The sequence below is a fragment of the Aedes albopictus genome, chromosome 3 (assembly GCF_035046485.1).
Source record: "Aedes albopictus strain Foshan chromosome 3, AalbF5, whole genome shotgun sequence".
Lineage (NCBI taxonomy): Eukaryota > Metazoa > Arthropoda > Insecta > Diptera > Culicidae > Aedes > Aedes albopictus.
Genome location: NC_085138.1, coordinates 150585956 through 150605701, shown reverse-complemented (window position 1 = coordinate 150605701; position 19746 = coordinate 150585956). Strand labels below are relative to the sequence as shown.

Here is a 19746-nt window from a genome sequence, read left to right as displayed (position 1 = left end):
TTCCCACACAACAAAGTTGATATCTTGATTGCCTGCACTACAGCTACAGCGATTGTTATCTGTGAGCCCTATTCGATAGAAATTCGAGCCCAAAGAATAATGATTGGACATAAGTCGACACATTATCTTGATAAAATCTCGACCCATGTCCAATCCCTTGAACCACGCCGTCTTCGATACCTGTGGGAGAATTGAATGTAACCACCCACCCAATTCCCCTGCATCCCATATTTGTTGCCAACTGACCAAGGCATGTTGACGAGCAATCGAAAAAAAAATCATTAAAGGCGATATGACGGTCATAAATATTGCCTTCCATAGCGCCCACCTTGGCGAGTGAGTCCGCTTTCTCATTGACCGGGATCGAGCAATGTGAAGAAACCCAATCCAAGGTGATATTATATGCTTGATACCTTGAAGCACTCAGAGTTGATCGAGTTTCGCTCAGGAAATACGAGGAGTGCTTCACCGGCCTCATTGAGCGAATAACCTCTATTGAGCTGAGAGTATCCGTAAATATGTAATATTGATCAGAGGGAATTCGCTCTAATGCGTAGTGTATAGGGTGCGGGCACCGGTTTTGGCTTGTCTAAGAGAAATCATGTTTATATAAATAATCAATAATCCTATGGAAACAACCAATGCGTTAAATGAAAGGTTTAAAAAAAGAAAAAAGACGCGGACACCGTCTTCAGCCAGAGGCTGTACAGACTGAATGAAACTAAACATTAGACAAGGGACACACGGAGCATGCACCAGTGGATACGGAGAAGAAACTATTCTCACGAAAAGTTTCATCGCCCGGAGCGGGAATCGAACCCTCACCCCATAGCATCAGGTATCAGAAGGCCGGCTCCAGAGGCACGTTATCCTCCATTTGGGACATTTGTGCCATCGCCAAAATAACAGCCTATTTCATCATCTACCTGAGGGAAAAGGAAGGAAAAAGGATTTGGATGGGGATACGGACAGGTAGGGAAATAGGAAAAATACCCTGGAAGAGGGTACTAACGCACAAGCGTACCACAATGGGTTCAAACAGCGCCCTGAAAAGGGCACTGTAATAACGCATAAAGCGAAAGAGAGCCTATAGCTCTTTACCACAGCGGGTTAAGAACAACAGAATATCCTGAAGATTCAGGTTTCTGAAGTCCGTTTCACTTTAAAAAAAAAAAAAAGAAAAAGTGTTTACCGAATACTCGGAAACGCAGTTGCGCGAAAACTGGACAGTTACATATCAAATGATACGAAGTTCCATAATCGGAATCACAGCTATCACAGGCAAATGAATCAGCTTGCTGAATATTCGCCATGTGATAGCTGAGTCGGCAGTGGCCAGCCAATGCTTTGACCAGCATGCTGCAGTTCTGCTTAGACAGATTAGTTAGATACTTCGCCACCCGTTGAGATGGCTCAGCACTATACAATTTGATTTGACGACATGACTCCAAACTATTCCAATATTGTCTGTGTTGAGTGACAGCCCAGGTGTGAATCTGAAGCTTAATCCAACACTTCGATATCGGAATAGCTGGCTCAGGGCCAATGAAGTCATGTGATGCTCCAGAGCGAGCTAACTCATCAGCCAATTCATTTCCAGCGATGGAAGAATGACCAGGTACCCATAGAAGGTGAACAGCGTTTGCTGAATTCAGCTCCTCGATTTGCGTTCGACAAGCGATAACTATCTTCGACCTGGAGTTGGCCGAAGCAAGTGCTTTAATAGCAGCCTGGCTATCTGAACAGAAGTATATTACTTTGCCCATTACGTGCTGCTGAAGTGCTGATTGCACTCCGCACATAAGAGCAAAGATTTCGGCCTGAAAAACGGTGCAGTGTCTACCAAGTGAGTAAGACTGATACAGCCTTAGCTCACGAGAATAAACACCAGCACCTGCTCGACCTTCGAGAAGGGAGCCATCAGTGTAACATACGATGCCGTTTGAAATACTTCTTTCCAGATAACCAGATGTCCACTCTTCCCGGGAAGGGAATTTCGTGGAAAATGTCCTATATGGAAAATTACAAGCAATTGTAAGATCACTTGGAGCAAGGACAATTTTGTCCCAATTCACCAAAAGTGAAAACAACGAGGTGTGTGTTTGTGCGGTTCACAGGAGTTTCCTCTAGTAGACCGAGTACCCGTAACCGGTAAGTGCAAGAAAGTGCTTCTTGTTTGAGATGAATGTGTAGTGGGGCAACGTCAAAGAGAACTTCTAGCGCTGCCGTAGGAGTTGAAGAGAACGCTCCAGACATCGCCATTAAGCACATCCTTCGGAGATGGCCTAATTGTGATTGGACCGTCCTCACTTCACCCTTTCGCCACCACACAAGACATCCATAGGCCAATATTGGCCGAACAACAGTTGTGTAAATCCATTTGATATCGAACGCCATTACGGTTTTGCCTTTCCTTAAAAAGAACAATAGATGTTTTACTCGGATTAACCGAAAGGCCATATTGGCGACACCAACCCTCAACTACCTGAAAAGCGCTTTGCATCAGGTCGAAAAGGGTGGTGATACACATACCAACTAACAATGCTAGGTAGTCGTCGGCAAAGCCATAAGTAGGAAAACCGCTATTATTGAGTTGCCTCAATAGCGTATCTGCTACGAGATTCCACAAAGGTGGTGACAAGACTCTCCCTTGGGGGCATCCACAAACACTCAATTTCCTAATCCCTGCTAGATGCAATGTCGAGAAGAGATATCGGTTTTTGAGCATTTGATAAATCCAATTGGAAATCATTGGAGATATACCATTACTCCGTGCGGCTTCCAATATGGCATCGAAAGGCACATTGTCAAAGGCACCCTCGAATCTAATAAAACACCCAAACAAGATTGCTTTTGAGCGAATGCTTTCTCGATATCGTAAACAACCTTGTGTAAAACATTCACAGTGGACTTACCAGATTGGTACGCATGTTGGTTCACATGAAGAGGCACGTTGGCCAGATGAACATCACGGATGTGATGATCCACAATGCGTTCTAAGCATTTCAGAAGAAAATATATCAAATTGATAGGTCTGAAACTCTTTGCTTCTTCATACGACGCACGACCCACTTTCGGAATAAACTTCACAGTAATATCCCGCCAGGATTTGGGAATATACCCTGTAGCAAAACTCCAACCAAGTATTTTTTTCAAAACATGTTTGAAATAATCAAATCTCTTCTGAAGCAAAATAGGATAAATCCCATGTGCCTCAGGAGATTTGAAAGGAGCAAAGCTATTAAGCGCCCATTCAATCGATTCTATAGTTACAATACTCCGAGCTGAAGCCAGGGAATCGTAACTACAAGAAAAGACATCAGGTTCATCAGAAGATGTAATATCCACACAACCAGGGAAGTGTGGGCTGAATAAGCATTCCAAAACTTCCTCATCAGTGGAAGTCAGATCATCATTTGGCAAACGAAGTTTGTAAACTCGGAAATCCTTAGATTTCACAAGGATTTTATTTAACCGACTGACTTCACTCAAACTGAAAACATTTGTACAAAGATTTTTCCAGCCGGATCGTTCAGCAGACCGAAGAGCTTTCTGGTACGCCTTGCGAGCTGACCTGAAAGCCTCCGAACCAGCCGAACTTCGTCTGTTTCCTGAGTTTCGCCAGATCAGAGTTCCACCAAGGGGTTCCTCTTGTGGTATTCACAGACCGTAGAGGGCATGCTTCTTCAAAAGCTTCCATGATGAAGATCGTTGTAGTATCAACGGCATCATCTAAATCACTTGGAGTGTCAATGGATGGTGAGTATCCATGAAATTTGGCCGTAACCAAATCAGTAAAAAGATCCCAGTTTGTTGACCGGGGATTCCTGAAACGCAATGTTTGCGAAGTAACATTTAAATGTTCGAAAAAGATGTAGCGATGGTCAGATAAAGATTCTTTATCTGACACATGCCAATTGGTCAGCTCGTGACTAACTCTACTAGAGCAAAGCGTTATGTCTAACACTTCCTTTCTAGCAGATTCCATGAAGGTTGGGCGGTTGCCTATGTTTAGTAATGCAAGTTCTGTACTATAAGTACTCCATCAAACTGGAGCCTCTCAAGTTAATGTCTGAGCTGCCCCAGATGATATGGTGAGCATTAGCATCACTGCCAACAATTAGCGGAAGGCCTTTTGAAGTACAGTATGCGATGACTTGTTTGAAAGCATCCGTAGGGGATGGTTCATCATGAGGTAAATAAACCGAACAATAGACGTATTTCCTGTTGAGGTTTCCAACAGATACATCAATTGTGATAGCACATACATCTCTGGTGGTTAGTTCAGAGATGAGTGTAGCAACTATTGCGTTGTTGACAAGCACACAGGCTCGAGGCATGACACGTGAGTTTGCCATTTCATGATTACTGGAAGTAGCAAACACCGGGTTCACAAGGTTTCCTAGATAGAAATTCCCCTTACGGAAGTAAGGTTCTTGGACCAAGGCCATTTGGGCTGAACCATATTGCATAAGTCTGCAAAGATTGATTGTTGCTGTTCTTTTATGCTGAAGATTGATCTGAGCTATCCTAACCGTAGCCACTACCCAAATTAGGCAAGATTAAACTCTTCGCAACAACAGCACAACAAAACCAGATCGGTATCGATTGGAAAGCGCCAAAGGTGAGGATACACAGAATACACTGTGTAAATCGCATAATGCGAAACCATATAGGTGAAAATTTAAGCTAATTAACAACAATTAACAACTAATTAACAACAGCCTCAAGTGAGACTAAAGAAGGGCAGCCGATTGTCTCGGAGAAACATAAGGTCCACTGCACCATTGCTCCGGTTAGCGCAGTAAGGGCAACATACTGTGGAGGGCGCCCTAATTCTCCACAGGCTCCGTTTGTGGTTAGGTTTTTATTATAACCATTCATTCCTTGGCACGGCAAGCATAAAGCCGCATAACACCATGAATTAGGGGTCACCTTTTTAGTGGACTCTTACCACTGGATCAGGCGGTTCGTAGTGTTATTCTTAGCCAATTGGGACAACCGCTACCGACACTACACAGCTATCTAGGCTGATCGGGAAAAGAAGTTAACATTGATGGTTAATTTCCAAATGAGCCCGAACAGCCCGTAAATTGGGTTCTCTGAGGGTATTCAGATTACTACGTCATCCGAATCTCCACTGGAAAGTGAATCAATATCCAAAATTTCATCATTTTTATTTCTAAAATGCATTCACATTTTTTTTTTCTTATTTAACAATACCAAAAATATTTCATATTATTGCGACATTTGCACCCATTTAGACTCGGCCCGAATTAATTATTATCACAGTCGAATTTCGCACACGACTTCGCAGCGGCTAACGCCTAACGTACACATTCGCTTGCGTTCATGACAGGGTAGTCGGATGTGCAACAGTTGAGACTAGACTTGTTAGAATCCCAACATGGCCGCCACAATGGCCGACTTTGGCACTTACTCACGATTTCGAGGGCACAAATCTCTCCGTACACAAAACCAGCGCACCTGATTTTCTTATTTAGACTTATTACAAGTGGGCAAGAACAGAATAATAAAATACTTTGTTGTGTGAAGCTTGCTTCTTGAGATTTGTGCGTTTGAAGTTTTGATGCACTGTTAAAGCGGAATGTTAAGAAGTTTGTCCTTAAACGAAATAAGTTTGACTAAATGTTGCTGGGAAATGATAATTCAGTGGATTTTCAAATTAGCACAGAAACCCAATACATACACACAGTTATCATGGACAATGAAGTTCTTTATCCATATCTCCATTCTTGGTTTAAACGAATGGACCAAGAGTGCATATTTACACATTTCTCAATATATTTATTGATTCTAACTTTGTTTTTGATCTTGTACCCGAGCAAGGTCTAACAAGAAAATCATAGCAAATCCAAAACTAGATTTGTATTCAGAAGCAAATTGATTCGCAATTTCATTTCAAATTTTGATTTCGTTTTGCTGTCATTTCAAACTATTTGAAAAATTAGGTTTTGAAGTTATTGCAAAACTTTCCAGGCAACCTTGTATAATAACTCTAAGAATATACCATTAGTTCAGTTATGTTATGGCATTTAGGAGTTCATATCAATCGAAAAATCGCTAAATTAAACGATTTTTTTTATTTTTCCATACTGATAGCAAAAACAGTTATCAATTTGCAATCACTGATAGCAGGAGTTGTTATCAACATGCTGTTACTGGAATATTTTTTTGCTCCCTTTTCGATGTTTTAACCGTTAAACGACCTGAACGACTACAACTTGAGTTATCCTAATTTGCAATACCACAACATCAAAATTTGTTTTCAATTTGCTGTCAAACTTTGCTCGGGTTTACAATGAAACAATACTCCGTTAAAATTTATGACAATTTTAAATAGGGATTCTGCCTAAAGGGATCATACAACCACAGCTATAAAGGCGTGATTCTTCAGTATGACCGTGCTCAGAGTAACTAAAATTATAGGCACTATGCTGACCTACTTAAGAAAGTGTGATATCCTATCTCAGAAACAACTTATAATCGAAGTTATTATCCTTTCACGAGCTATCAATATTCTTTTGGCACGGCTTGGAATCGGGATCTCTAGAGTATGCCATTGGCGTTTGTTGTTTTTTGACAAGTATCCATTAAAGCTCCACCGAATACCTGGCGATGTTTAGTTTGATAATTTTGCAACTGATGATCAATATTCTTCAAGTATTCTCAATACGATTGCTGTCTAAGCTAACTGGCAATTAAGCTAGGAAAAGACTTCCATGGCTTTGGAACCAATAATGAATTTATATGAAGTGTTGCCTTGCTGGAAATACCATTTATCACCATTATAACTAAAGTTCTTATCGAAGTTTTTATCCTAGACAATAGATATAACTCTGATATATTGTTTATCATTCAGCATACTCCCATATGAATTCAGGGGATCAGTAAAGAAAATTTATCCCTACACACTGTTACTACCCCACCTCCTTGCATCCTTATTTAGATTATGAATGACAATTTGCTTTATCATTTTAAAATATCATTCTGGACTTTAAAACGAATATAAATGACAGCCCAGTTGAGATATCCACACACCATAACAGTCAGTTTAATTTTGATGGGAAAAAGGAAAGTAACTTACCTTTAATAGTGACAAAGTGCAGCTCTGGTTCTTGGGGCCTTGGAGGGTACCAGGAGCGTTTCAAAAGGATTCAAGGGGCTTCAAATAGGTTCAGATTGTTTCAAAAAGGTTTCAGGGTCGTTTCATGAAGGTTTCAGAGCGGATTTCGAGGGGCTTTCATGAAACTCCGTTTTAACCCTCTTTAGAGAAGTTCTAGGAAATTTTCAAAGAGAATTTAGGGTTTCTTCAGGATGTTTTAGAGTGTTTAAATAAAGGGGTTTTAGGCGGTCTTTTCACAGGCTTTCAAAGAATTTCTGGGGTTTTCAAAGGGTGTCAAGAGATTTAAGGTATCTTCTTCTGAGGGCGTTTCAAGGGGTTTCCGAGGGGTTCGAAGGATTCCAGGGTGATTTTTGAGGAGTTTTAATGACTTCCCTCTTGAAGCATCTTAAATCACCCTCAAAGTCTCATGCAACTTCATGAAACTTCTTAGAACACTCCTGGAAGCCACTAAAAGCCTAATGACTCTCCATGAAACCCAATTTAGTTTTCTGAAAGTCTTCTGAAGCCCCTACTCTCCATACTCAACCCTCTGGAAACCATGGAATCCTTTCTTGAAACTTCTGGAGCTGCTTTAACCCACTGAAACTCATCTTAAAACCCCAGAGCCAACCAAAACCTACCACCTGGAATGTCCTTAAATCTCCCTGACCTATGTTATTTATAAACATCAAATAATATTGCCAAATTCTTAAAAATTTCTCTTCTCGAAATCCGCTAATATAATTTCGTAATAAGAATCCTTCAATAATTCTCTAAAAATTTCTATCAAAACTCCCAAAATTCCTTCAGAATGTCTTAATTTTAAGCGAATATCCAGGTATTCTAAGCAGCATTTCGCATTTCTTTACATTATCTATTCGTACACATATATTTTTTAAATTTAGCACTTATATGTCTACGCTGATTTCATCAATGAAAGCTTGTTTTCAGCTATATTCCAGCCAGACTTCGCTCCAATTGCATCCTGAAAAATCCAGCCATCAGTCTGATTTCAAAACCGACCAGAACTAGGGGTTTCTTGAAGTGTTACGATCAACTAATAATATTTTTTCATGTTTTTTTTTTCAAATCCCTTTCCCCCCGACCCCGCAAAACAGAGAAACCCCCACTTCCGAAAACTCCCGCAGCGAACAACACCAGCTCCACCAGTTTGGAGCGCAAGCGTTCCCAGAGTGGGGCCAGCACTCCGGCCAGACCCCCGACGGCACCGGATGGCTCGTCAGCAGCCAAGCGACACCACACTCCGGTGGTGGACAAGCAGCGGCTCGGCGGCAGCGGTACCGGCAGTGCCCGCGGTACCCCGAAGGCATCGTCCACCCCGCTGCAGTCACCTGGGCCGGAAAAGGCCAACCGCACGATGCAGGATTCGCTGCCGAAACAACAGCCGCAGAAGAAACAACCCGCCGATGATCACTCGCAACAACAGCAGCCGCAGCTTCTGGTGAAGGAAGGATCTTCGGTTAGTGCGAAGAGCAGCACCGAAGAGAAGGTTGAAGTTGTGCTGCAGCAGCAGCAGCAACAGCAGGAGAGTCAAGAAGAAGTGGTAGTGCAATCGAGCGATGTTACCACCGTCGTTGAAACTGTTGAGCAGCAACAACAGGTGGTTGTTGTATGCGAGACAAAGGTGGTGGAAGAAGTGCATGCAGAAGAGGAGAAGATCGAACAGCCACCACAAGCCATGGAAGTTAGCAGTCACGAGGAGAAGAGAGATGAAATGAAGGATAGCACCGTCGCGGGTAACAAGCTGGAACCTAATCAGGCCATTGACGGTTCCAATGGGGACTTGATGACTGCTTCCATGATCGCCAAGCGCATCAACACGGAAGAGGAAGCCAAGGCAGCCCTAGCGGAGCGCCGTCGTTTGGCTCGAGAAGAGGCCGAACGTCAAGCCGAGCTCGAACGGCAGCGAATCGCTGCCGAAGAGGAAGCCGAACACCAGCGGCAGCTCGAGGAGGAAGAACGCCTCCGCAAGCTGGAAGAGGAAACGATCCGTTTGGCCGAGGAACAGCGCCGGCTGGAGGAGGAACGCCTTCAGCAAGCCATCCAGGAGGCTCAGAAGCGCGAGGAAGAAGAGCGTCAACGGCGCGAGGAGGAAGCCCGCCAGAAGGTCGAACGCGAGGAAGCCGAGAAGAAGGCCCGTGAAGAAGCCGAACGGCAGCGCATCGAAATGGCCGAACGACTTAAGAAGGAGGAGAAGGAACGTGAAGAGCGACGCAAACGGGTCGAGGCCATCATGTCCCGAACGCGGGCCAAGGGAAGCGCCAACAATACGCCGACGAAGGTGAGTTGTGGAGGTTGGGAGAAGGGGTTAGACATCATGCCATGTGTAAATATATAAAATCCCTAAGTTGTCTGTTCGTCCGTTACGCTTTGAAATATTTCAGAACCTTTTAAATGCGCATTATACGTTCGGTTCTAGAACATAACAAATGTGCAGTTAGTAGCTGGACCCTGATAATAAAGGTTTTGCGCTGAAATGTATGCGAACTTTTTCTCTTCCATCGCACTACATCCCAAGTGAATTACTCCTGTTTCTCAATATCTGATGGAGTACTAGACTTGTAGTGATGAGCTGGATTTGCGTATAGTGAATGGGGCACGTTCGGTGTAGTACTAGATTTGTAGTAATGAGCTGAATTTTAGTATGGTGAAAAGGTCAATTCTCCGTTTCTGCAATGAAATAATGCAAAAAGCGTGGTCTAATTTGTTGTTGTTTGAGCAAACCTTTGGATAACTATGTTGTTTATGTTGCAAGAAATGGAGAAAACAACAACACTGTTGCCCAAAGTTTTGCTCGAACAGCATCAAATTAGGCAAGGAATCATAATACTCACGCTTTTTTGCACCATTTCATTGCCGAAACGGAGAATTGATCTTCTCACCATACTAAAACTCAGCTCATTACTACAAAGCTAGTACTTCACCGATCTGTCCTATTGATACATTTTCCGTTTCTGTAATGAGATAGTGCCAACCCACGTTTGTTGTGGTTCCAAATCATAATACCCGCGCGTTTTGTCTCATTTCATTGCAAAAAAAAAGAAAATGTCACATCTCACCATTCACAAATTCAGCTCATTTCTAAAAATCTAGTACTTCACCGATCGTATTCCATTACCTGAAAAAAAATATTGTGGATTTAGCAAATATATAGCATGATTTAACATATCGCGCTTTTTTATCTAGTATTTATCCATTTATTTAACCGGCTCAGTCATTCAGCGCTCTTTGCGGAGCCGTCATTTAATACTGTGAATATTCTGGTATTAATGATTTCTGTCATCGTGTTCAACGATGATTCAAACTGTTATCCCTGATGTTAACAATATTTTTCCCTTCTCTCTCAGCAATCCGAGGACAACAAAGAAAACGCCATGAGCAAGAGTGTAATCGTGACGTCTAGTACTGCATCGACCACGGTGGACCAAACGATGTCGATGACCGAATCGATGCTCGGTTCGATCGAACAGCAGCAACAGCAACAATCGGAAACTGTTGAAGCAATCCCTCAAATCCCTCCAGTGAACGAAGAGAATACTGATTCGCTCGTACAAGGCGTCCAGTCACTGTCCCTGACGGAGGGAGACCAGCAAAATCAGGAAAACAACAACAGCAACAGCAGCAGCAACAGCAGTAGCAACGACAACAGTCTAGTTAGCAACAACAACAACAACGCCAACGCTGCCGCCGAGTACGAGCGGTCGGTGACGGAGAAGGAAAACCTTCTGCTAGGTAGCTTTAACAATAATCTGAACAGTAGTAACGCCACCAGCAACGGAGGCAGTGATAACGGCAGCAGCCAGCAACCCTTGTCCCTAGAAGAGACGACCAGTGCAGCGCCCACCACCAACGGTACCAAGTCCGGCGCGACGACAATCGCCGAAACGACTGAGCTGATCATCGAGGATGCGATCATGAGCAGCGGTCAAACCAACGGTCACAAGAACGGCAGTATTGATAATGTGTTGTAAGTAGACTGATTTGTTTTGATTAGATTTGCCTATATACTAATCCCATCGAATGGCTTGAATTCCTAGTACAGCAATAGGTGTGAAGTACTAGAACGCACTGTCTGAGCCTTCGTGAATTTCGTCGATTCCTTGCATTGTCCGCTTTTGTTTGATCAATGTACATGTGATCATCTGATGTACTAGAGCATTTCAAATGTAAATCTAGTACTACCCCGCTTAATACTACTCTCCAGTCACTCATTTGCATTGACGTTCTAAAGAAACATTATAAATGCTTCCGAAAGATAAAAAGCATAAATTTTAATGCAGCATATGCTTATAGACTACAATAGATCATTACAAATGCAAAGATGTACAAAGATGTACAAGAGTTTAATAAAGCACTTTTTATCTTCTGAAAGCTTTTATTCAGCTACCTTTGGTAGTTGGAACAACAGCTCTAAATTGGCAGTAATGATGCAGTGAACATAAGTTTATAGAATACCGTTGACCTTTTTAAAGCATCATGGCTGTATTTAATGCTAACAGGCAATAAGCTGCATAAAGTTCAATGCTGAAGTAATGTCATAGTTCTATGCTTATTGGTTGCTTGAGCAGTGTGTAACTACGTCCCAATATGCTACGTTCCTGTGCATCTCTAGTGCCATTCTGCCATTTCTAATGTTTCCAAATGTGCTCCGATTCTTCTTCTAGATTACGTGTCGCGGATATTTAGAATGCTAAAAAGGGTTGTACGCAGAAAAGAGAGAAAGTGTGTTGACAGAGAGCGAACGTGATAGTGAAACTTGAAAGACAGTACAAACATAGTAATCCGAATCGAATTGACAATATGTCTAGGTACCTACCAATCCATAGACGCCTATTTAGTGAGTGATTATGTTTCCTAATCTTATTCATCTTAAGCGAAGAAGTATTTCTGTCGTGTAACATCCGTGTAACCATAAATAATGCGCTCGAAAACATCAACAGCAAATTGCTAATCAGTTCGTACTCCCACTCACGTTCACACCATGTTTAATGTAGTCAAGTTGTTTTAATTATTTTAGGAGTTCACACAATGCAGTACTAGATTAACAAAACAGCAGTAGCATTTTGATCGAATCTAGTACTGCGTTTTGTCTTTGTTGCTGAGCACGCTGTCAGTCAATAATAGAATAGCTTACACGTTTTTACGTTTACCTTCATGTGACATGAGCCTCTGCACGAATCTGGCGTACTGCTCACTCCCACAGAAAACTTGAAAACAGTTCGCACAGTAAAAGTCAAATGTGACTTTTACTGTGCGCGCTGTTTTCAAATTTTCTGTAGGAGTGAGCAGGACAGGGCAAATTCGTGCAGAGGCTCATACTAGAACAGCCTGCTCATATTAGCTCATCCCCTTTCCCTGCGTGTCGTCGATCGAAGCCATCCAGCAGCCTGTCGAATGTTATGCGAGCCGCCGAAAACCGAACCCAAAGCCTCATTAACACACGTTTCCAACGTTTGCTCTGTCTCTTCCACCAATCCGATTCTAGTACACAAAATACACCGGCTGTTGACGATGCCGCCTCCGCGAAATTCCTAGCGCACTTCGACACTAACAATAGTCAACCCCTAGACTTTGCGCTCTCGTCAGCAGCCGACGGCGTCGAAAGCAGCGATAACCACAATCAGCTGGATTCGACCACCTCGACTAGTACGACCACGACGACAACGACCGGCACGACAGTGGTCGGTCAGTTGCTCGACTTCAGTAGCTTTCAATCGTTGCCCGACGAGGCAGTAGTAGCGCAGCCGCAAACAGTCGTCCCTCACGACGACGACGATCCCTTCAACCTTATTAACATCGACAACAACAACAGCAGCAGCAACAGCCATGCTGACCACCTGCTGATCGACAGCAGTAGTAACGGTACCTCAACTCCCTTTTCCAACCCCCTGTTCGCCAGCAGCGACGCAAATCTGATTAGTAATAGCAATTTCCTAAACAATAATTCCACGAGGCTAGTCGCAACATCCGACAGTCAAGACAACCGAGGTAAATCGAGTTCCATTTTGTAGATTATGATTTTTTTTATTGTTTATCTTTATTTGGAGTACTAGAAACGACCGACTCTCGGTCGTTAGCACTCACTTTCTGTGTGTGTTTTCCATGTTAGTTTTTAATTTGCCTTAGGTTCTTTGTTTTCCAATCGCTTCAACCCACAAGATGTAGTTTATATTGCACTATCTATGATTTTTTACGTAGTACTAGAATTTTATGCGTTCGGCTCCGTCATGCTCCAAGGCACCTGAGCCTTTCACTAAAAAACAAGTCAAGTAGTTTTATGTGTGATTAGCTGTAGTTCAAAAATTAAAAACATTCTACATTCTAGTACTACAAAAGCGTATCACCCCACTATTCTGTCTGTTGTTATCCCGCCGCCAGCTTATGTCTTTTCTCTTTTCCGACGATTCCTCCGACAACTTGGACGACATCTACTACCGCAACCTGTCATGCTACACTACTGTTTCGCTTCCAACTGTAACAAACCACGCCGTTTAAACACCGATCACCTACGACCACCCACCGACCACAACGCTTTCCTTCCTACCCTGGACTCCTGAACACGCTTATTTTCTCCACTATATGTATGTGTGTCCTATTCTATTTATCACATTGCAACAATCGGTCGCACACTACACGAACAAAAACAAAAACACACATACACCGAAACACAAACGAACGAACGTAGATCTCAGCTACAAACAATCGGCACTGGTACTGTACGTCATCGCATTTATTTATGGTTGCCTGCTGGCCGCCATCCGATCCGAGTGACTTAGACACGTTAGTAGTAAGTGGCGCGCGCGTATTGGGTGTGTCATTTGTTGTTGGGGAGTTGGAGCCTGGTTAGCACCACGCGATTGAATATAATGTTCGATTGGAGTGATTGATGTGTTCGTGAGTTTGTTGAAAATGCGATTTTTTGGGAGTGCTGCACGCTGGTTAAGGAAAGATCATAACGTTTTTTTTTGTTTGAGGTATGCCGAAGTTTTAGCTTTCGATGCAGTAATTCCTCTATGTATGATACACTTTCTACGTGATCTTCTTCTACATTGATGCTGTATATTGTTGGATCAAAGCCAATTAAAAATATGACATTGTTACAAAAATAAAAGAAATTAATTATTACAAAGGATTAACATAGCACAACCATAGAACCTTACAAATGCACAAATAATGCCCTGTTATTCAGATGGATAACATCTTCCGATCACAGGATGACGAGGTTTCATGCATTGGTTTGGGTCCATCAGTCATCCTGGAATTGTATTTTATTTGGCGGTATGCCTTTTAGTTCACAGCATTTGTTGCTGTGTTCATAGCTTGGTTTTGTCTAGGAAAACTAATCCTAATCGGGTATCCCGTTTCGGGGTTTGATACTAGAGATCAACAACTTGAAGTCCGTGGCAGGGAAAGGTTTACGTCTCTAGTACTTAATCGCGGCCCGAAATGGCAATCGAAATAGGATTGCTCCCCAGGTAACCAATAAGCATTTAAATAAGCAGTATTTCAGTTTCAAAACTGCATTCCACCTGCTTACTGCTATATAATAGCAGTTCGACTGCTAAGCTGCCCTAAATAAGCAATCGAACTGCTGCTTAACATCTGACAGCTGTTGCGTAGCATTTGAAATGCTCGATATATTTTGGATAATAAGCATGTGAACTGCTACTTTAATGCCACAGAACTGCTAGGAGAGACGAATGATGCTAAAAGTACAACACATCAACACGACAAAAACGTTCTAATGTGGCATGGCTGAAGGGCCGGCATCATTTGGGTATCCTTTTAGTCATAGGTAGCAAACGAAAGTGAAAAATGAAAGTAAAGAGGCCTTTTGCAAATAAATCTCCCCTGATGCGTTTCCCAGGATGTATGTTAATTATCAGCACATGCTCGAGCACGGGGTTAAACGAAACAACTGCTGGTGTTGAGCTTCATATAGATCAAAAAATCAACGCACATTATCTGACCATCTATAGCTTATACTGTAGCGCGGTTCTGTTACATCATCAACCCGAAGATCGAGGGATCGAATCGCGGTTTCGGAGAAATTAGCAAAAAAAAAACTAACAACCTTCCATAACGTGCCCCAAGTATCAAAAGTTGCACAAGAAAGCGAGAGAAAAAAAATGAGAAGAGAAAGGGAGGAAAATAGGTATGAAGCGGGGAAAATGAGCAGGGAAAATTTTTTGTTTTTATTTTTGACAATCTGAGGGACAGGAAGGTTAAGCATTTAATCAGCCGTATATCGGGCCAAAACCTGCATTTAAGTAGCACTAATGGCGCATATACGGCAGATTGGCACTAAATAACCTGCTGTAAAGGCGCATATAATGCTAAATAAATGCCACTTTAACTGCTTATTGGTTACCTGGGTCTTCATTGGCCTCTATCCTGCCAGAACCCTATAAATGTTAATTAATACTAGGGTAATATTTACAAGTTAAAATTCAACATGTAGCACAAAGTACGCACGAATATTAAACTTTGAACACATTAAACAATTATTCTGTCTTATAATTGTAACAAATATTTATACCCGTAACAACATATCTGGTGAAGTACTAGATGTGTCATATTGAACTGGATGTTTGGGTGGTGAGTCGGCAAGTTCTCCGGTTCTGCAATGAAAAAGTGCAAACTATTATTATTATGCTTCCCTGTCTAAAATTCTGCTGTTAAAGCAGAACTTTGTGACACTGTGTTGTTGGAGAGACAATAAAAAGAAAATACTTATAACAACATTGTCACCCAAAATTTTGTTCTAACAGCAGAAAAGTATAGTTCCCACGCTGTTTAGGCCATTTTATTGTAGAAACGTGGAATTTATCAATCGGACATAATCGGTGAAGTACTAGAATTGAAGTAATGAGCTGAATTTTTGTATGGTGAGAAGGTCAATTCTCCGTTTCTGCAAAGAAATGGTGCAAAAAGCGTGGGTATTATGTTTACTTGCCTAGTTTGATGCTGTTTGAGCAAAACTTTGGGCAAAAGTGTTGTTGTTTTCTCCATTTCTTGCAACATAAACAACATAGTTATCCAAAGTTTTTCTCAAACAGCATCAAATTAGGCAAGGAATCATAATACCCACGCTTTCTGCACGATTTTATTGCAGAAACGAAGAATAGGACAAATCGGTGAGGTACTAGAATTGTAGTAATGAGCTGAATTTTAGTATGGTGAGAAGGTCAATTCTCCGTTTCTGCAGCGAAAAGGTGCAAAATGCGTGGGTATTATGATTCCTTGCCTAATTTGATACTGTTTGAGCAAAACTTTGGGCATCAGTGTTGTTGTTTCCTCCATTTCTTGCCACATAAACAACATAGTTATCCAAAGTTTTGCTCAAACAGCATCAAATTAGGCAAGGAATCATAATACCCACGCTTTTCGCACCATTTCGCTGCAGAAACGGAGAATTGACCTTCTCACCATACTAAAATTCAGCTCATTACTACAAATCTAGTACTACACCGAACGTGCCCCATTGATCTTCTCACCATACTAAAATTCAGCTCATTACTACAAATCTAGTACTACACCGAACGTGCTCCATTTTTGTATGGCGAGAAGGTCAACTCTCCGTTTCTGAAATGTAATAGTGGAAAAAGCTTGGGTATTATGATTCCTTGCCTATTTTGATACTGTTTGAGCAAAACTTTGAGTAACCGTGTTGTTGTTTCCTCCATTTCTTGCCTCTTCAACAACACAATTATCCAAAGTTTTGCTCAAACTGCATTAAATAGGACAGCTCGGTGAAGTACTAGATTTGTAGTAATGAGCTGAATTTAAGTATGGTGAGAAGGTCAATTCTCCGTTTCTGCAATGAAATGGTGCAAAAAGCGTGAGTATTATGATTCCTTGCCTAATTTGATGCTGTTTGAGCAAAACTTTGGACAACAGTGTTTTTGTTTTCTCCATTTCTTGCAACATAAACAACATAGTTATCCAAAGTTTTGCTTAAACAGCATCAAATTAGGCAAGGAATCATAACCCACGCTTTTTGCACCATTTCATTACAGAAACGGAGAATTGACCTTCTCACCATACTTAAATTCAGCTCATTACTACAAATCTAGTACTACACTGAACGTGCCCCATTTGGCAATAAATTATAATACAAACGCCTTTTGCACTATTTCATTGCAGAAACCGAGAATTTATCATCTCACCATACAAAAATCAGCTCATTACCATCAATCTAGTACTCCATCGAATGTGCTCCTTCGTGACTATGTTATGTTTACTGTCGTCGATTGGTCAATTCATTTTTGGTTGAATGGTAGGCTTGAATTTTTCACTTTTATAAATCTGGTTCAACATGTCAAAAGTGTCTAAAACTAGTCCATTCTTGAATTTCAGGAGAATATAGAAAATATTGTATAGTATTGATTTTGAATCTCACCATCGATACTGATCGAAGCTTTCACGATCGAAAAAAATAACATGAAATCAACATGAACTATTTTTTTTTTTAATTATGCATCCGTATGATATAATAGGGCACGTTCGGTGTATTACTAGATTTGTAGTAATGAGCTGAATTTTTGTATGGTGAGAATGTCAATTCTCCGTTTCTGCAAAGAAATGATGCAAAAAGCGTGGGTATTATGATTCCTTGTATAATTTGATGCTGTTTGAGCAAAACTTTAGATAACTATATTGTTTATGTAGCTCGTGCCTTTAACGCCAAAGACCGGGGATCAAATTTCACTCCCAAAAAAAAAATACAAATTTTGAGTTCTTCTTTCATTTATTTTTTTCCTTGGACGTGGACGGATGTTGAATTTCAAGATAGAAAACCGTCAAGGTTTTTTCACACTAACGCCAACTAGCGTAAAATCCTTAACCCAAAGAACCATGCTCAACGGTGGAGCGGACCTGGTGTGATGGTTAGAACACTTGACCATAACGCCGAGGACCTGGAATCGAATCCCACTCCCGACAAAACTCGCAAAATGTGAGTTCTTCCTTCGGAAGGGAAGTAAAGCGTGGATCCCGAGATGAACTAGCCTAGGGCTAAAAATCTCGTTAATACAGACAAAAAAAAAAAACATGCTCAACTAGCTTTTCACCTGGTGATCAATTTTCTATATTTCGAAATACAGGAGTTTGCCTTTTTTGATACTATTCGCCATCTACTGAACAAATTTCAAACTAATAATGTCTCCATGGCCAGCCAGCTGCTGAACGATTTTGTTTTTGCAAATCGTGTCAATCGATTTTGACACAAACGCCATTAAGCGGACGAATTTCCAACCAAAATTACCACGGTCAGCTTGCTCTTCACCTACTAATCAATTTTGCTGAAGAAGTCAATCTTCTTCCTATTAACGATCTCGAGATAGAGAAGTTTAAAAGTTTTTGACATTGGGCGGCATCGCAAGTAACATTTTAAAGACTCATTGGTATTGTAGAGGTTTTGAGAACCGTCATAAAACCTTGTCGCTTTTATTTTGGTTTTAATATGGCTCTAAGGACCTTTTCTAGTCTGTTTGGCTAAAAAATGTTATATCAGACATCTGGTGGATACATTTCAAGTCATGTTATTTACTGTTGAACTATGTAGCCGAAGGCATCCTTGTAGCTGTTACGAATTTAAAGATTCGCACATTTTACGGTTTTTAATTCTAGCACCATCTAACGGGCGAATTCCGAAGCTAGATTTTACACTATCAGCTAGATCTGAGCCTGTTCTGAGTAACATTTGTATGGCCATTTAGTCTTTAAAAACCGTCATAAATTCTTATACCTTTTATTCCAGTTTTATGATGGTTCTAAGAACTTCTTCTAGTCTGACTTAAAATGTTCCTTGGAAAGTGTTTATATGACGAAGCAACTCTTAACATTTTCAAGAGCACAAATTTGAAGAATCGATTGACCGTTTGCGCTGAAAAGTTGATCGATTGATCGCCATCAGCGGAATCGATGAACTTTTGAGTACAAACCGTCAGATTAGGGGTTTTGCATATTCGGGATGTGGCTTCGTCATATCTTCACCCTAAACTTATTGACCAATTTCTCTGCTGGTGTCGTTGTCAGCGGTCACCAGTGAGCCAAAGTTCACGAATTCTTAAACCGCCTCGATTTCATCATCGTCGATATAAATTCGGGGTGGCGGGCGCGGTGATTCCTCCCAACGTTGACCCATCCGTAATGTTGGTGGCACGATTGGTGTTGTTGTTCGAAGACATTTTCCGGCAATACAGTCAACTAAACCTTGCGTTGATTCTTTTAAATCTTCGCCAACGTTTCGGCCCTTGTTGGGACCTTCTTCAGGGCTCGATCTAAATCAACAAATCAAAAATGTTTTCTTTAAACATAAAACGTCGAGTGCGAAAGGGTCAATTTTGTTCCACTTTGGTATCGGTTCATTAGGCATTAGTTTAGGCGTATTTTTCTAGCCAAGACTCCTTGCGTGGGATTGTATTTTTCGGGTAAAACGTTCACTTTTTTCTCGCTACGCTGGAATTCCGGTATGGCGCTCGATGTTAACTTCGTTGGCGAAGATTTAAAAGAATCAACGCAAGGTTTAGTTGACTGTATTGCCGGAAAATGTCTTCGAGTTGACCCATCCTTCTGTAAATTTTCGTCTCAGGAAT

The 19746-nt window shown here is 41.5% G+C and overlaps 1 protein-coding gene across 17 annotated transcripts in view; it reads left to right on the top strand.

Annotated features, from left to right (window-relative positions):
• The window catches only part of LOC109431907 (inner centromere protein A), a 137142-nt gene that overhangs the window by 101195 nt on the left and 16201 nt on the right, over positions 1 to 19746 (top strand). For 14 of the 17 annotated variants that reach the window (XM_062842153.1, XM_062842157.1, XM_062842154.1 and 11 more), the window contains 3 exons: positions 8245 to 9428; positions 10495 to 11114; positions 12633 to 13135. In XM_062842153.1, coding sequence (XP_062698137.1) covers positions 8245 to 9428; positions 10495 to 11114; positions 12633 to 13135 — 2307 coding nt within the window. Of the gene's footprint in view, positions 1 to 8244; positions 9429 to 10494; positions 11115 to 11811; positions 11985 to 12632; positions 13136 to 19746 lie in introns of those variants that run through there. The other 3 variants (XR_009995580.1, XR_009995581.1, XM_062842160.1) reach the window with 3 other exon arrangements.